At 37.1% G+C, this 19,492-nt stretch overlaps 1 protein-coding gene across 11 annotated transcripts in view; it reads right to left on the reverse strand.

The window, feature by feature from the left end:
• The window catches only part of SATB1 (SATB homeobox 1), a 91,820-nt gene that overhangs the window by 39,271 nt on the left and 33,057 nt on the right, over positions 1 to 19,492 (reverse strand). For all 11 annotated transcript variants that reach the window (XM_072925694.1, XM_072925692.1, XM_002196727.7 and 8 more), the window contains 2 exons: positions 6,940 to 7,051; positions 4,170 to 4,624 (listed from right to left, as the gene is read on the reverse strand). In XM_072925694.1, coding sequence (XP_072781795.1) covers positions 4,170 to 4,624; positions 6,940 to 7,051 — 567 coding nt within the window. The remainder of the gene's footprint in view (positions 1 to 4,169; positions 4,625 to 6,939; positions 7,052 to 19,492) is intronic.

Consider the following 19,492-nt stretch of genomic DNA (forward strand, 5'->3'; position numbering starts at 1 on the left):
AAGTGTACACAAACAGAGACAGGCAGCCCCCAGTTCCAGTTCCAACCACAACCATGACTAACATAATTCCTTTCTCCCACAGTGCAGGCTTGTCACCCTGCCATGCACCAGGCTAAGCTACACCTTCCAGTCAAATGTCAGACTGGCTGTGGGAACCCAAGCCTTTTGCTTCCTGACTCATGCTAACATTTAAAAACACACAACACAAATGGGAGAGAAGTTTATTTATTTGTTTAGGGCTCTGAGGGCAGTTCAGCCCAACAAATGTTGATGCTGCACTCCAGCTTTAAGAACAAAACAGAGTAGAAGAACTCCCAGTATAACTTAATATTTGAAACATCAGGAGGAACCTCTCTGCTGACAGAGGCCTGTGGCACCACACTTTGGGGGGATACCCCAATGCATCATCACTGTCACTATTGCTGCTTGGGGTTACCCAGGGCAACAAACTGATCAAAAATATCATTTTCTAGCCTTCAAAGAACAAGAAAATACTGAACTTGCTCTTTCAAAACAGTAAAGGTATCTGCACAGTCCAGTGACATCAGCTAAACCAAATATTTTATTTATTAATTTGATGAACTGGCAACAGAAACAGAAGTGTCTCAATTTAACAAAATTATCCTGGTAGACTGGTGACCTTTGGACACCTTGCTTGAGGTGAAACTCAGATCTGCCAGCGCAAGTACTAACTCAACAAAGTTTTCCACAGTGTGCTGAAAAGAGGTGCTAACAGGATTCAACCTGTTTCTTTGCCTCCACTGAATTGGAACCACAACTGCTGAAGGACATGCAAAACTTCAGACCCTACTGTGCTCTGAAGACTTCCTAGAAGGACCATAGAGAAATTCCTCCCACCAAAACTTCTGCTCACTGCCACAGTTGTCTTATTGTGCCTGTATAGATGTGAAAGTTTCATTCAAGTTATAGGTAGTATCTGGACGTTGATTAAAGTTTACAAAGCACATTCCTGAGAATTCAGTTTTGAAATTACCATTCGGAACGTAAGGGTAGGGAAGAAATTATTAAAGAACACATTAGTCACACTCTTTCTTAAGGACACACTTCTAAGGTGTAGCTAAGGGGTTTTTTTTCTGCTTTATAGATATTTAGTAACAGTAAAAAAAGACACTCAGTTCTCAGAAGTATTTTTGCCAAATCCTTGGATTGAGGAAAGATAGAAATATTTCTAGTTGACATTTTTGCAGCAAATAAAAAAATCTTGAAAATTAGGGTTAAGTGTTGAATTACCATACTACACTGGTATAAACTTCCCACCCAATAATCATCACCAAATTTTGTATTGTAGGGCCTAAATCTGAAAAACAAAAGCATCTTCAGCCAATTTCGAAGTCCATTATATTGCCTAAACATTAAGCTAAATAACTCTTAATTTATAGATTGCTTCCTTCCTTAACTTTTACAGTGAAAGCAAATCTCTCCCCTCATCTGATACTGTATCTTGACACCAGGGTTTTCTTGCACAGAACTCCTAACTGGTTTCAGAGAGTTCTTATATCTTTAGAAACTGATGGCATGATATAGTCCCTGGACACGGCTCAGATATGCTTATGACAGTTTCAAAAATGTCAGTGGCAAGCCTGAGTTAGCTTTCTATCTCAGAAAACACAACATGAATTTAAACAAGCATTTTCACTTTTCCAGGAAAAAAAAATTGCTTAGGATATCACATCACTATTCGAAAATAACTCCTCAACAGCATCAGTTATTAAAGTACTATCTGAATTTTAGCTCAGTGTTATGTATCCTTGAATAAGCTGTGAGAAATTCAGAAATACAGCAAGCAGTACAAATTTTTAAAGTTTTCATGTAAGAATTGCTGGTACCTGTGTTTACCCTTGGATATTAGCTGTCACTGTGGGTAAAATTAACAATTTCCAAGTTTGTAAAGATGAAATGCACCTGCAACAAACTCCTCTGTATTTCAGTGGGGCTTTGCTTCATATGAAAAGTAAGCTGAGATATTTCTTGGCAAAACTGAGGTTGACACTCTCTAGGCTCCTAGTATTTTTCCTTTTTGCTCCTTATGTTTGCCACAAAACATAACAAATACTGCAAAATCTTACCTAGCTAACTGTGAATACTAACTTGATCAGCAAAAACAACTTGTGGGATGTAGGTATACTGCTCTGTGTTCTTTCAAATAGATTTGATTGAAAATTGCCAAAATATATGGGTGTATTTCCTATCACTTTAGGGAATTGTTTTCAATGTTCATTTTGGGGTTTCCTCCGAGTTCTGGGTCACTCTCAACACATTTTACCAAGCTGATTAACCACAAAGTCTGGGGAAGAATTGAACTTTAAACAAATATTTAATAACATTTGCAGTAGGAAAAATACATAGCAATACATATTTTAATATATATTTAGTGAAATAATACTAATAGTAAAGAATCAGTATTTGCACTAGAAATCTTTTTCTCCAGTTGCATTTATGACATCGAAAGAGCATTTTCTCCTACTCTGTCATATAAATTCAATGTCCAGTCAGAAGCACTCATTTTTGTAATGCAGGTAACAAGTACTCCTTATGCACAAAAAAAAAAAAAAAAAAAAAAAAAAAAAAAAAAGGCTGTATGCAAAACTTGCTGACAAAAAACTGACCACTTCAGAGAGGGGAAAACTCAGATTAAACAATGTGCTTTTATGTAAACCTGAGAAAGAAGTAAATATAAAATAAACTTTATTTCCTGAATTACTTGCTTGCCTTTTTGTCTGGGTAAGATGGCAGCTGCAAACCACTGTAACATGAAGGTACCACTATTGCTTTAATACTTTAGAGTATTAATAATTAAATTTTTAAACATTGTATGAAGCAAGACTCACTTATTTGTAAGTATAACAACTAACACTGTCTGAACCTAACTTAATGCAAATAATTTAATGAGTTCATGTAACCCATGAAATTTGGCATGAGAGGCCAGATCTGGAAAACCTCCTCTGATGTAAAGGGGAAAGACACACACACACACACCCACAGAGAATTCACACAATGACTCTACTTTCTTTTAGCTAAAGGAGGATGTAAAATATTGTAAGGCAATAGTAATTCAGAACAATTATAAATGACATGCTGATTCAAACATCCACCAGAGCATATGAAACAGAATTTTTATTCTCTAAGCTATGCAGGTAGAAACAAAAACGTTTCAAGAGAAGCTCAAATTATGATATTTTTGTTATACTATAATCTACAATGGGCAAATTGTTCCCTGTGTTTTCATTTAAAAACAGGGAACCCAAAGCAAATTTATCTATGCCTTTTTTAAATCCTTCCCATTTTACAAAGTCTTATTAAAAATATTTTATTTTGTGTTATAACATACTTCTAAAATTTTGAGATCTTATTATTTGCATCCAATATACTGACATTTCTTCCGTAATTTCTGCTTGATTAAATTCCATGCAACATGGCATTAAGTTAAATTCATAGAGCAGAATAAATTATAACAGGGTTAGCTTCTAAAACAGGTGTAAAAAATAACACATTTTAGTGTTACTTATCAGCTTTGCTAGGGCTGGCTTTTTCTGCATTGAAGAGCTGAAGTATATGTTCTGACGTGGACACCAGCAAGCTCAGCAACTACTGTTTTTGAAACAAACTACAAAAATACATGAAGAGAGTAGATGATCTAGAGATAAAGCTTTTAATTTTTAATCTTTTCAGAAGCCTGAAAAGATGCTATAAGGACTTTCACTGGGAAATAATAAAAAATAAATGCTAGTACAGATAAAAGACCATCTCCAGTACACCTGTGAAAGAAGCCAGGTTGTTCAGTGCGTGCAGGTAGTCAGAGCGGGTACAACTCTACAACACAAAAAGCAATCTGCTGGGTGACTTTGTGAATGGTTCTGCATAGAGCTGTTCATTTCCTTTCTGGGAAATTCAGCTATTCATAAACCATCACAACTGGAGAGGAGCCATGCTTCCTGTAAGAACAGTGGATATTTCCACAAACCAATCCCTGAGGATTTCAGTACTGTGTCAATATGAACAGTGATCCTACAAGGAAGCATGGTTCCTTCATGGGAGCTAAGTGACAAGGTAGAAGTGAGAAGACAGACTTAGAAGATGGCAATTACTAATTAGAGAGAGAAAGAAGGGACTCTTAGACTTTAAAAAAAATAAGAAAAAAGATGACTGACCTGAGTTCGGTTAAAAGCCACACGTGCAAATACTGCCTGTGAGATTCCTGCTCGTTTCAATTCATCACGGACCCACTGGTAGATTTCGGAAGACACCTCTGTGTTCGTTGAGACCTGCTGCTCCAACGGCTTGTTCATGGATCTACTGACAGGAGGAGGGTGGTTCAAGTACTGTTGGTTTAAGGACTGCTGGGCTAGAAGTCTGTTCACTGCATACTGCTGGTTCAGCAACTGGGCCATTACCAGCTGTTGATTTACCAGCTGAGGGCTAATGGGAGTAGATACAAGTCCAGGGTGCAGGTTTGGAAGCGGGGTCCGAACTGATGGTTGACTACCATGAGAAAGCTGAACAGGAGATGGAGGCTGTTCGGCTGTGTTCCCTGGGACTGGCTGCTGACCGAAGTTGACATGGTTGGCACCTTGCTGGGATAGTTCAGAAAGGCTATCCATCTCAACTACAGCAGAAAAGAAACATTGAAAAGGCCAACATCAGACTGAAAATCACAACCTTGACTGTCCTCACAAGACATGCTAACAAAAAATAAACAAATCTAAAATGCTGCAATGCAACGCAACCATGAGGGTTGTTGCATCCCACTGTGACAGACACAGAGGACTTTGAACAAAGCAGTAACGAACTAGAAATGGGGCAAAGACAAGAGACAAAACCCATTCTACGTTGCAGATGATGCAGGTGAAACAGCAAGTGCATCTGTGCAAAGGGTAAGGAGGGCTTTTGTGGGAAAACATGTCCCAGCCAGAGAGACGGAAACCCAGAGTGGCTGGTTTTGCTCCTCCCATGAGGTCCTTGCCATGACATCTGCAGTTCCCAGCCACTGGAAATCTGTAATAAGCAGGGTGAGGTGCAGATCTCCCTATGCTCTGCTAATTTCTAGATGCTGCATCAATTGTATGGGACTGCTAGGAACTAGTATAATTTATGTAAATTACACAGATGGGCTGCTTTATCTTGCAACCATGTATGCATGGTTTTTTTCAGTGACTTGCAACATGGTTGAATTTTTTTCTTATATTAACTCATTTGTGTTTGACACACCCTCCTTTTTAAATAACAGCACAGTTTTTTAAACTACAAGAGTTCTTCCAGTTCCCTTCCTGTGCGTGATTAAACAATATAAAATAACTCAAGGTTGACATGAAGGAGTCTCCTTTTTATCAGTTTGTGAGTTTTTTATTCTAGAGCTTTAGCAGCTCTTGTCTGGAAATAGCCTTAAGAAAATAAGCTGTATTTAAAAACCAAATGTCCAGTATTTTCACAAAAGTGTTGCAGTAATTTTTTTTCTTATACTAGTAAGGCTTTTTTTTTCAAGGCAGTGTCTGAGCTTGTCACACTACTTATGATCTCCACTAACAGTCATCAGTGCAAGGCCACCCTTTCCTTCACAAGCATCAGAGCTGGATGAAGACATTGGCACTTGGATTCCCACATGCATCCCCATCTTCCTTCCCTGTCTTATCACATGCAGAAATTTGATAAATAAAAAGGAAGTTAGTTGTTCTGCACAGAGTTCTGGTTTCCATAGCCTAGATCAATACCCAAGCAGAGGCCCAGCTACTCCTCACACATGTAGCTTTGGGGGCAATGCTGCCTCTTCTGCCAGTATTAATTTACACAAGAATACACAAACACACATTTTCTATTTGCTGGCTTCACTGGCTCCAAATGAATAGAAGATGAACCTGTCCTGTCAGACCATTTAAGTAAAATTTTGCAGGGGTTGCTCCATGCATGAGCACTGCTGCAAAGGATGTGGGAGAGGCTGCCGTGGAAAGGTCACTCTGCCCATTGGCCACTCTGCTGCCTCACACATAGACCATCTGAAACCGAGTGAAGTCTTACCACTAAATTTGGTGGTCTCAGAGGAAGGGTTCCATGCTGCACAGAAGGTACAAAGTAGATTAAGGAAAGAAGCTGCCTTTTTTCACTCAGGGAAAGTAGACATCAACCCAAGTGGGCCATTCACTCGGAACAGTAATTCAAGCAATTATCACAAAAGTGATGCATTGTCTTCATTACAGCCTTAAGCTATAAAAGGTAAGGAACCCGTTTGGGTAGATGAATGATTTTGCCTCAAATACTGAAAGCTAAGTCAAGCTCAAAATTCAATCCAAATTGAGGTCCTATTTCTCCATTCTGTTGAAATCTGTGTAGAAAATTTCTGACGTAAAGTGTTCAAAATTATGTGAACAGGTTTAAGAAAGATAAAAGGTATCACAGAATTGATAGATTTTTTTTCTCCAAAAATTTACCTGTGCTTACTACAACAAGCAAACAATTGTCGCAACCATTATTTGCTAAAATTAATTGAAATTAGGGTCCCAAGGTTAGAGAAAGATATGAATTTATAAAATTACAGCATTATTGCTGGAAGGTAGTGATAGCTGTAGAAGTGTGTTTCTTTAAATATACATTAGCCAGCACAAGAAAAAAGATACATACATTAAAAAATCAGTTCGTCACAGTTCCAGGAACAGGTTTTCTAAACAATTATTCTGGGTAGTAGAAGATCTCTAGATTTACAGAATGACAGCTTTACATCTCTGGCAACCCAAGTCAGCTTGGCTGTTTCAATAGCAAATATTTATTTAAATGAATTCTTTCACTATATATGTACTTTCTACATCTACTCATCAAAAGCATCCTAAACTTATCGTGAAGGGAACTGGCTTCTTATATGACTGTGACAGACCTCAATGTGACACATAATGGTATGTAACCACCATCAAGGCAATTTTTTTTTTTGCTTACCCATCATATCTTTTGCCTTCTTGAAATGTTTATACCACCTTCCAAATTCCTGACATTTTGCTGCTGAGACATTTGCATAGTAAGTGCTGTTCACAATGGAAGAAATCATACTCTGTGTGAAAAGGGGAGAAGAAAAAAAAATCTGTAATACAGAGCAGTACAAGTCAAAGCACAAATTATTTCAATTGTTGAACCAATATATTTTTAAAGTTTGAGAACGATATTGCATTTTAAATCCTATTATCCAAAACCTTTTAAAAAACTCATTAACTGAGCATGAAAACAAACCAAGGTATATTGTAAATGGGAGCAAAAATAGCAGATGTACTAAGGGAGGAACAAAGTTATCGACCAAGAAACATCAAGCAATGGGATGGGCTCTGGACAGAAGATGCTAATCTTGAAAGCGAATTTTGTTCATCCTATTTCTGCTTTTAAATTTGATTGACCCTTCACATACCACACAGGCATACAGTTCCTACACTGCCTATACAAATGCAAGCAGTGACCCAAGTAGCCCATGTCCAGTTCCTCTGTGCCATTATCACAGAGTAGACACCAAAAAAATCATAGGATAAAACTTTATATGGATGACCTATGAATAGGATAAAATAAGGAGTTTATAGTAGAATAAAATATGTATCTAATAACCCAAGATGAACCCTTGTTTTTCTAAACAGGGTATTTTAAGTGATTTACAGGCTTATGAAAAGCTTATTGTCATGTCTAATTCTGTAACTGAATATTAGCTGTAACATAGACCAAAGGAAGATCAAGATGATTTTTTTTTCTCAAAGGTTCTCGAGATATCAGATAGCTACAGTGAGAAATTTACCTTCTGCTCAGTTTTGACCAATTTTAAAACAGTGGAATTTACAATGCATAAAACTTTCAGTACCAGTACATTCTTTTACAAATCAATTAAGACTAAGCCTTGCAAAATGAGATAATGCTCCAACTTGAAAATTATACTCAGTATATGATGTATGAACAACAAAATTAGCAAATATAATTTCAACAGACTGAACTTTGCCACCCTTGAAATTTCTATGTGGAAAGTAGTTACTTTTGGCTTAGCTACAAGAATTGTCCAGTGTATCAAAACAGCAATGACAGCCAAGAAGACAAAGCCTTGATTATTACATTTTTTCACTATTCAGCATGTAACATTTAGATATATTTTTGCTGTCTGAAGAATCATTTAGAGCATCAACCCTTTGTTACACCGACTACAATAGCCAATGGAAGGAAGAGTCTGAAGTAAAAATGAAAAAAATGTTACTGTAAATTTTCTTTTAAAAGGCTAGTTCAATTTCTGACTAAAAGTACCTTCCTTACTGATATTAGTGAAGTTCATTATAACCATTTTCTAAGGCATTACACAGTAGCAAGCTGATCGTGGAGGCTCAGAACTGCTAGAGGGAGGCAGCATTATTTATGCCAAATGTGGATATCCCCTACTCACCAGGCAGGTATTTTAATGTTTCTCCGAATCACCAAAATTCTTGCCATTTCTTGATACTAATCTGGCGTTTATGAAACTAGCTAGAAGTCTTTTGTCAGTGGTATAATTTTAATAGACTACAAGTCTAGCCTGAATAACCAGAACCAAGCTCAGCTGAACCCAATTCCAACTTCCATTATAACAGCAGTATACTTAATGTTTAATATGTACAAAATTATCTTTTAAGGTCTTTTACAGATCAAACCATCTTAAACATGGGCACACGATACATAAGGTGTGATTTTAAAATTCCTGTGGATCTGAACTGGCAAATTATATGACTGCACAGACTACTGCAGAAACTGCAGATCTGTATGCGCAAAATGTGGAACTGCACCTGTCAGAGGCCATCATCCCATACCACCTCATGTGTATTTTGCAGATGTCATTTAGACTTCAAGGTGGGTTTCTCTTATTTTACTTTGCCCCTTTCAGATGTGTTCTCCTGCCCAACTAACTTAAAGTATGAAAACACGTATATTAATTTTAGTAAATTACCTGTTATTGAAGATGTTTGTCTAAGATTTCCCAGTGCTCCCTTCCATGTCATTTTACAAAAACAATACACAAATGACATGGCAGTTTGCAACACATCTCCTGCTTCGTCAGGAATACATATAATAAAGTTACTTTACAACCAAACAGGGGACTGGTCTGTTTAAGAAACACTGCTGGGAGTTTTAGCTTCTCTGACACAATGTGAATTTCAAGCTTTGATGGCTAACACTGTGATGGCACTCCTTCTCTACAAAGTATATTAAAAAAAAAAAAAACACAGACATTATAAACACATTTAAAAATGAAAATTATCCTGCATTTTCTTTGAGAACACTTCATGCAAACATTCAAGTGATATTACCTACGCTAAGAATCCTCATCAGGAGAAATCAATGATTTATTTACTAATTCACTGAAGGCAAAATTTTACAAGCCAGATAAAATATTATTACCTTGTTAACTCAGAAAATATCTTGACAACACTGGATTTCATTGTTTCTGTTCTTTATTTATTGTCATCAAACGTGCAGTCACATCAGTGCAGAGATGCACTTGGCTATAGAAATTTCCTGTTGCTATAGAATTCTTGTACATTTTAATACCAATCTACATATATAAATGTCTGGTATGCTTATGGCCTAAAATTTAAGATTAATCCCAGGAGTTAGTGGTCTTCAGAGATTCACGACCTAGACTGAAGGCATATTGATGCTTTTCATATTACCTGGATCATTACAAATGGGGAGTTCCCCATGCCTTGAATTATCAATAATCAAAATCAATATTATTGTGTTTGAAGAACACCATATCCTGGTACTACTGCACATATCCTCCTTATTTGTGAGGCACAGAGGCAGATGCCCTCCCCACAGAAGGATGACGAATATAAATATATCATACAAATATTCAAATGTATCACATGCATCATTCACAATCAGATTTCTTTTTCACATGTTGCAAAGAAAATTGAGAGAATGCAAAAACTGTTCACAAATACACAATCTTAACTTATCTCCTTGTAGCTTATCCATGAAACTAAGTTGTGAGCCTTCAAAATCTCAAATTTCCCTCTTTTCTCTCTCCCATATCTCCCTCCCCCCAACCACATCACTCGCAGTCATGATCTGAGAATCGGGAGATCTCATCTGAAATGGTGCCACCTTCACAGAAATCCCACTATTCTGGAATGATACCATCTGCTGCAGCCCAAGTGCTCTTTTTTTAGCCAAATAAGTTAATTATAATTAGGCATCCAACAACTGTGTGAAGGTAGGGGTAGAATTTGTTCTGAGGTTCAGCTGAGGTTCACCCAGCGTAGATTGAACCAAATCCCATTTTCTCTGGAAGATTAAATACCAGAGATTAAATACCAGACACCATCTTTTTCTCAAAGAAGTTGGGGAACTCCCTGGGGAAATATCATAAATCTCAAGCAGGAATCGTTTCATATGCCCATCAAACAAAACCCAATAAAATGGTAGCATCAGACACCTTTTGTTTTGTGCCAGAATCTAACGCAAGGTGCATTCTGCAAGATACGGGAAGGACCAGAGCCTCTCATGCTGGCTCATTGCTGCAGCCACCGCTGCAGGTGCTTCAAGGGAGGCATTTCTGAGTCATTGCCTCTAACACTGCTCTTCAACCAGGTGAAGTGCTGCTTGATCATCGCTAAAAGTATACTGTTGTCCTTTTTGCAAAACAACAAAAACAATGTTAATCAGGTTAATTCAATCATCTAAACCAAAACTGTTCATGCTTTTCTGCCAAATCAACCAACCACAGCAAAATCTGTTATCAGTGATTGCTCAGCTTCCAGTCAAAAAAGCTTTTAACCCCCACAGTCCCAAAACTTCCACTAAATAACCTTAAAATTATTTTTATATGGGCAGAATAAGGTTGTTTTCATGCCTCATGAAGGGGTACTTGGGCTGCAGTATTTACACAGAGCAAATACACGCTAACAGACTTAGGAGAGAGTAACAGACAAAGCAGCTTCCTAGAACAACTCGGCTGAATTAGATATCAGGGATTCCTTTGCAATTTAAGCATTTTTCTCAAAAGAAGCACTGTAACCAAAACTTATTTAGGCCTTCCAGGCTGTTTAACTAGGAGAAAAAATCTGAGCTTTTCCGCAACTCATTCATTGGTGTTTAAAGCTTCAAGCCTGCTCAGTGGAAGGGGCAAGGGCTGCAACAACTTATTTACACAATTATCTAAATACGATTAAACAGCTGATGGACAAATATTAAACTGGAAAATGTATAGTCATTTCAGCTTAATGTAATCCCCTTTCTGTAAACACCCAAGATGATTTTTTTCAACCAGAACAGTCCTGACATCTCATAAGCCTAAGGGTGAATAGCAAGAGATTGTTTTTGATAGTTATAAATATTCAAAAGACATGCAGACCATCTGCTTTCATAATACAGGTAAAGCAAGACTGAAATGGTGACTGCTGTATAAAAATGGTTCTTTTAACAAAGTCTTCCTCTCCTCGAAAACTATAAAGACAGATGTCAAAAACTGTTTACACAGGGTAATCAGGAGCGTGCAAAATGTAATATTCCTTTTACACACAGTGCTTGCTAAAGAGATTTTTTTTTTCTTTTTCTTCCCATCTGTGTGTTGCAACACATTTCTACAAGTTAAAAACATTTTTTCAAACAGAGATCTCATGAATACCCAAAAACATGCTATCTGGTTTCTGAATGCTAATTAATTTCAACTAAGGAATCTGATTTTTTTTTTCTGTAGAAAGGAATGTATGCTTTTGAAATGGAGTATTTCAACAATGACAGACACTGAAAACAGAACACCCTACAAGTTTAATTTTGCACTAGTTTGACACTGGCTATTTTCACAACTGTTTTACATGCAAACCTGCATCTGCTAAATCTGGCTATAAGACAGGCAGCAACTATCCTCTCACTTTTTAAATGAGATTTACGTTTTACTATTTATCAAGTTTTTCAGTATAAAGCCTTGTAACAACATAATGGTTTTGTAAAGTGGTAAGTAGGATACCTCAACTTATAAGCAGAATATGAACAGTGCTGCCCGTAAACCCTACAGTCAATTTTCAGAGCTGAAACACTAATCTTGACAGTACCCTTTTAATGTATTATATTAATGGTACAGAGGCGTTAAGCACCTTTTTTATAATTCTCAATAAAATGAACATTTACTGAACAATCTGTCAAACCACTGGCTCCATTTTTTAAAGCCAAACTTTTAAGACTTTATTCTATTTTGTCTCACATAAATCCTCTGCTTTACATCCCTAGACACCAGCAGGGAGGCATGTTCCAATGCTGCAAACTTAACATGCTTTTTAAAAAAAAAAAAAATTAGAAGAGAAAAGCTATGAGCCTTTGTCCCGAGACCTAGTTTAAATAGTGATAAAGTTGTAGAACAGAACTTAAAAGATTTGGGGGCAGATGAGGGGGGAATCTTTTCATAAAGGACAGAGAAATTTTGTTTCCCCTATTCTAGCCACTAGAATTCCACGCTTTTGTTTGCGTGGAAATAGCAAGCATCAAATATAGCAGAAGCCAAACTCTTATGAGTGCTTATTTCTCAGGAGGCTCCATGTTAACCTTTTTTCAAATGAGAAGGGAACATTGAAGCCCCAACCAGATAACACAAGATTATCCCCAAGTCAAAAGATTTTAGCCTGCCTGAGCCTATGCCAGACCATGTACTGCAAAAACCCAACCAGGGTAAAATGTCATTCCTAGTGTTATGGCATGGCAGAGAAATATCATCTGCCATTCTGAATAAAAGCAGACCAAATATATCCAGCCACTAGATGTTTTTTGGGCAAGAAATCCTGACACAGACAGTTTAACTGCATACAAAGAATTATGTTAAATTCCTTGGTCCATTAGCTTGAAGTATAGCAAATAATGCAATGGAATTTGTTGTCATATGCCCTATAAACATGTAGTATCAGAGAAAAACCCACAGATGGACAGAGAAGAAAAAACTTTTGTTTGTGCCTTTGGCATTGCACTTGGATGGCTATTTGACCTCCATACTGTTGCCAGGGTCAGGAGAGTAAGGATCTGCATGGCAAATGCTGGTCATATAAGTTAAAATTGAATAAAAGGCAGATTTATAGTGATGGCACAAGCATTTCTTCCAGTACATTAGTATGCCTTTCCTCCTTTCTCCTATCCTTGAAAAACTGAAATTATCTCCTCCTCCTTTTCTGTCTTACGTTGTCTTTAAGTATAAATGTATGTATTAATGTAAACATAGAGCTACATTGGTGTAAGGAGGGAAGATATAAAACTAAAAGAACCCAAATTATATATACATATATACACATATATTTATATATGGATAGAAATATACCCACACATGGGAAGATTTTGAAAATCAGAAATGAGGATTCAGCATCTGAAGGAACTGATCCTTGCACTATTTTTACCATTCTGTAATGTAAATTCCCAGTTGCTGCATGACAGAGCAGCATTCTCCCAATGTTTTCTGAGCATCTCCCACTGATGGATATAAATAAAGCTCAAATAAAAAGCTGCTTCCCAAGATACTACTCTTATATCTACAAAGGTTAAAAGCTTAAAAGAGAGAAAGATAGGTAGGTGGGAAATGTTAATTCAGATTTGAAGAACTTCATAACTGTGTTACAAGCTTCATGGCACAGTGCCTTAGACTAAAAAAATTAAAAAAAAAAAAAAAGAAAGAAAATTAAGTCACAACCTCAACCTATAAAAGATAAGGAGACATAACACATTTTTGTCTTCATTGTCAGATGTCCAACACAAATCTTTTCAAGAATCCTGATTCTACTGCACACAATTTGCACATGGCAGATACTTAGTAGTAGAAGTCCTGGCTAAACCCTTCCTAAAAACAACCTGGATAAAATACAGAATGCAAAATAAACAGTATTTAGTAAGTTAATTCTTGGTTTACTTCATAGAATGAAAATGAAATTGAGGGGTGAGTTATTACACCCTAAGATTTTGATTATGCAAGTGCCTTTGCCAGCAAAGCCCTGAAATTTGAGAGTTCCATGGGTAAGAAATGCGCTATCCATTTCAGCCAGGAATCCATTTGAAAGAGCTGTTATGAAATACATAGATTGCTTTAACCTTCTCTTTCAGCTTGATGTGGGGATGCATGTTTTCAGGAGCTCTCCCTATTGGTGCCCACCACAACACTATCTTGTACAGGCAGAATTTCTGCTGGATGAAGAAAAACCCAGGAGCCATGCTCCAATGTGGGCTGGACTTTAAGTCCACAGAACCAGAATTAAGCTACTCCACAGTAAGATACATCCCTCCTTACCAGTTCTGTGTGGTGGCAGCCTCAGCCTCTCTCCAGAAGGCTGCTGTTCCTACACTAGGCTATGTACTACATGAAGCCTGTGCACCTGCAGTCACCTCTTCTACAGATGCAATGAATGGAACTAGGGGAAACTAGAAACCAAGAGGACAATCCAAAGTATCCAAGATACAAACCAGCATTTCTTGTATGGGACTAGAGGTAGCTGGGGTCTTGGAGACTGCACAGACTGGTTTGGTGAAAATATGAGACACCTTCAGCATTCCTCTCTGGAGAATTGCTTTTCCTTCCAACCACTCTGTTCCAGCCAGGTCAGAGCGCTTCTGCCTTGTTTCCTATCTGGGATGATCGTCCTAAATGAATGTGCTTTCAAATACTAACCTAATGCAAATGCTTTGTGTGATACAAGACATATTAGACCTATTAATGCATTAAAGTCAGCTTTGTGTACAATAAAATTTTCTACAAACCTGAAGTATATACATACTCCTGATAGAGATGTTGATAATTGCACTATCTTTGCCCAGCCACGTTTGTTTTCATTTTAGTTTTTGCTTAATATTACCCACCATGTTAAGGAAGGTTTCCTTTCTGGGAAATAGGACATGATTTTCAGCAAGTCTCTTCTCAGATTCCACTGTTCTGCTAAGCAAAGCATCAGATGTCTGGCATGAAGTTGAGCCCTAAGGCACAATGTCCAGACAAGAAGTCATCAGACTCAGTAGCACTAACAGTTGTCTTGCTGAATTTCTTTTGGTGCTAAGGATAAGCCTTTACTTTGATCTCTTTTCCACTTTCTACATAAGTTTTTGCAGATTTTTAAAGTCAAAAGAGGGCATTTTGAGCATCCATTTTGGAATCTACATAAAATGAAATCCTAGAATTTCATCCAGCAGTTTCTGAGTTCAGCCAAGTTACCAGTGGCTGAGATAGAGAAATCATCAAGTATTTATCTGAAGACTTCTTGTGCTGGATCTTTCATCACACCCATTGTAATCTCTTTTTGTAACCTCTAAATGTACCTTTCATGTACCTTTTTTCTTTCTTTTTTTAAATGTATGACTAGCTTTTTGAACTCCATTGATTTTTGCTCCTAGAGAGTGCATTTCTCATGCCTCTAATTGCTTGCTTAAATACCCCTCTAGTGCCAAATGTAACATCTCTTATCTATCCTTTGTTTACATGGTTAAATCTCAGTTTTACTGTTTCACGACACACATGCCTCTTTATGAACCACATGTATAGCTGATTATTCCTAATCGTATAGACCCAAATTCTATGAGGGATATGCTGCTAAAAGCACATGAACACACTTCTTTCTGTACTGAGAAAATCATAAAATTTGTCAGGAGAAAATTAAATTATAGTATGAAATTCACTATAGATTCTTAACTTTTGCTATTTAAAATTGTAAAGGTGACATTGTAAGCAGCTGTGTTAGCCCATGTATTAGTTTTGTCTCTGTGTTGCTATCTTTCACTAACAAGAGTTTGTGAAAGTATAAATGCCCTGAAGAATTCATAAAAAGATCCAAGATTCAATGAAGGTATCTCAGAAGAGAAATGTTCCAGCTAGCTTTCATAAGGAATATGTATGTGCACTTTAGGGTTCTATTCTAGGGTTCTACTAAATTTTTTTTTAGTAGTCATTGCATTAACATTAAAATATATAAATTTTTTTTTTAATTAGCTGAATTAAGACTTAGCACACAAAGATCCTCCTTACAAGAAGTGCAGAGTAAGGAACACACCTTTAGGAGCTTGGGGATGTGCAAGCTGGCACATATCTCTTGATGGAATTTTATTGTGATATATATATATATATATATATATATATATATATATATATATATATATATAAATACACACACAACCCTTAAAATTCTAAGGAAGTCCTAATATACTGATTCAAATACAAACAGCCTAGGTAAACTTATGGAGCTGAAATCTTCTCTCTGGCTCTAGAAAGGCCATTGATACCAATGATACTATCCTTCTGATGGGTTTTGTGATGACGAAAAACAGACACATGCAAAGGACATTGGTATCAATGGCCTTTCTAGAGACCCTGACAGTTTACTATAAATTATCAAATCCCTTGGAACAGAGGCACAACCAGGCACACTTTCCCCTCTTCTGGTGCAAGCTTATAGAAGAATTGCAGTTCTGAGTGTAGGAAATCTTTGTACTTAAAAAACAAAATAAAAATAAATGAGACAGGTGTATATGAGGAGAACATTTCATCCTTTCCCACCTCTGGGGAAGAGAACATTTCCCTTTGGAGCAGTTTATTTCATGACTTTGAGTGAAGCACATCTGAGGTTGCTACTGTCCTGAAAAACCTGTCCTCTGATCACTGCTGCAAGGCACCAGTGGAATCTGATACCATTTGTGCTGCTTCTTAAGGAAGTGTCCAAAGAGAGACAAAACTCACCCTTGCCTTAGGGTTCTCCTACCATGGTTATTGGATATAAAAAGGAAGAACTTAATTACTAATTTAAAAAGAAAAAAGTGGTGATTGTGGGGGAGCAACCTTTCAGAGTTTTGCTCAGTCTGAGAAACTCATCTCTTTTCTTCTAAGTTATGATTATAGTGAAGGCATGCAATGAGGCCGGTCTGACAAGGTGAGAGTTGCACGTCTCTGAGCACTGCCTCTCAACAAGTGGGTCCTGTTTGCTTTTGCTCCTGCCAGGTAAAAATTATTACCAATGCAAGCAATTTTTCCCTGGCTCATCTTTATGCCTACACCCCTGCGTCCCCTAACACAGATGTACCTCAGCTTCAAATCTGCTGACAGTGACGCTACCGCACCTACAGAATTTGCTCAGCTTTTGGGTAGGTTTTATAACCACGCTGATCCCTGTGCCTCCCACCACTGCTAGTAATAACTGAACCAGTCAGAGAAGGTCTCTGCAAACCAGTCACAGCAGTGATTAAGATGTAGACATACGTATCTCCTCGCCCTTTAAATAGAAGGCTTAATTGGCGATGTGGATCGCAGCTTTCTAATGGACAGAAATTAAACTACATTTAATTCCTGAGCAGACACTTCCAATGCACAAGGTTTACCACACATTTGGAGTGGGGAGGGAGGGGGGAAGGAAGGAGCCGCATGCACAACTCTCTCTACCTCTGACAATCACTGAGGAAAAGCAACATGAGGACCAGAATGGCATAAGTGTGGCAGGTGTGAATTGACCTGCACTGGCAAAGCTGTGAGCTGGGAAACTTGCAAATCACATGATTGTGCAATACTTGGCTCCAGTCAGTGCTATCGTGTTCTTTATTAAAAAAAAAAAAAAAAATCTTAAAGACATGTACATCAAGTTAAGGGATTAACTGTCAAGTGACATTACTGAAAATAGAGACAATATATTTCTTTATTGTTAATGAAATTCAGTTAAAAGTGAAGGAAGTGATAAAGAATGTACTGTTTTGTAATGTATTTTACATAAGAACATAATATAGAAAGGGAAGTGCAATTAAATCTTAATGTGGACTTTTTTATTTTTAGTTTATCATCTGGTTTACATTTTGAGCCCCTTTGCAGCAGTAAATTATGCTGGCATTTCTTAGGGAATAACTGCCATGTTAATTTAGTTTAATAAAATAACTGACAGAAAAGGGGGAAAATAGGCAAGAAAAGACAGTACTGCCCCCTCCCAACTCCTTATCTTTAGCTAAGTATTCAAATGCTTTCTATATGAATTGTCCGTGGTCCAACTCCAGTACCATGTAATAATACAATACATTACAACACAGTACAATACAATCTTGGGTTTCTGTAGCGCCCTTCATGCAAGCATCCCAGGGTGCTTTACAATCATTATGAGTTAAAATTAAAACTGAAGCACATACAATTCCTAATAGAATAATTTTAAAAATGCTAAACAGAACAAATAACTTTTAAGTCTAGATTTAAAAGTCCCAACAGCCAAGCTTTCCTTACTTCAATTGGCAATGAGTTCCAAAGCTAGGGAGCAAAGCGACTAAAGGCTCTCTCATGTTATGTTAAAGGATCTCTCATGTTGTTTATACTTGTGCAGTACTCCACAGCCAAAGATTTGCCAATAAGAAGAAAAAAAAAAATATTTATTTGCAATCTTGCTTTAAAGAACACTGGAGAAGTGGTTTGTTAACTCTCTAGTAAAGTTATGGAATAAATAAATGAATCACTTGGCCATGACTGTTGCTAAGAGTTATGCAAGAAACATGAACGAATATGAATGAGTACAAAATTCTGTAGAAGTGCATTATTTGACTGCCTCTTAAGCCGCTAAATTTACCTAGAAGAAAAAAAAAAAAAAAAAAAAAAAAGAAAAACAAAACATGGTAATGTGTATATGTGTATCTACAAAAAGAAGAACATCACTACAAATACTTGAAATGTAAGTTATTCTATATACCATTCTCAGGAACACTGAGTGAAAACAGAAGTCATCTAGGGCTCAGTTCTACAACACATGCATGCTTTAGGAGGAAAATGTATCAGAAGAAAATGTGCTGTGTTTCTTTTGCATCCTGTAACTTCCCTAAAACTTGAAGTCCATATGATGTAGATACTCATTCATGTGACAGTTCTCAAAATTGCCAAAATACAATCAAAAACGGTTGGTAGTCAAAGTGGGACACAGTCCCAAAAAAGCATTAATTTTTTACTTTTCACAAGAGAGCCTGGTGGAGGACAGGTGCTTATAACTCCTGAATTTAGGAATGTAAAAACAAAATTAGAAAAAAATCAAACAACAACAAGAACAGCAACAAAACCAAACTAAAACAACCTTCAACACTAGCACCATTCCTCTATTGGACTCCTCCACTTTTCAGAAGCAGAAACAGAAGACCACATTACAGCACAAATACCAAGGGACACGCTGACACCTTACAGATTCCCCTGAAGTCAGATATTGCATTTACTTGAAGAACAAAGTATGTTTTCCCCCTCCTCTCACAATAATTTCAGGCCTCATAACTGATTTGGAAAGTGACTTAACATCCTTGTTATACTTAATTCTAATGAAGAGGCAGAAAAAACCAGCTATATATTTTTGCCTTTAATAGGGTGCTGCTACACAGATAAAACAGTTGCAGACTGATGTAGCTTTAACCCTGAGATTGTTTAGGTGCATCTAAAGAACATAAATCAATGATCAAATGATCAATTGATTGAAAGGTTAAGTACCCTGTAAATGTCCTCACACAGCTCTACCCAAACACCTCTTGCAAACATCTTGTCCATCCC

Source organism: Taeniopygia guttata, chromosome 2 (genome assembly GCF_048771995.1).
Source record: "Taeniopygia guttata chromosome 2, bTaeGut7.mat, whole genome shotgun sequence".
Lineage (NCBI taxonomy): Eukaryota > Metazoa > Chordata > Aves > Passeriformes > Estrildidae > Taeniopygia > Taeniopygia guttata.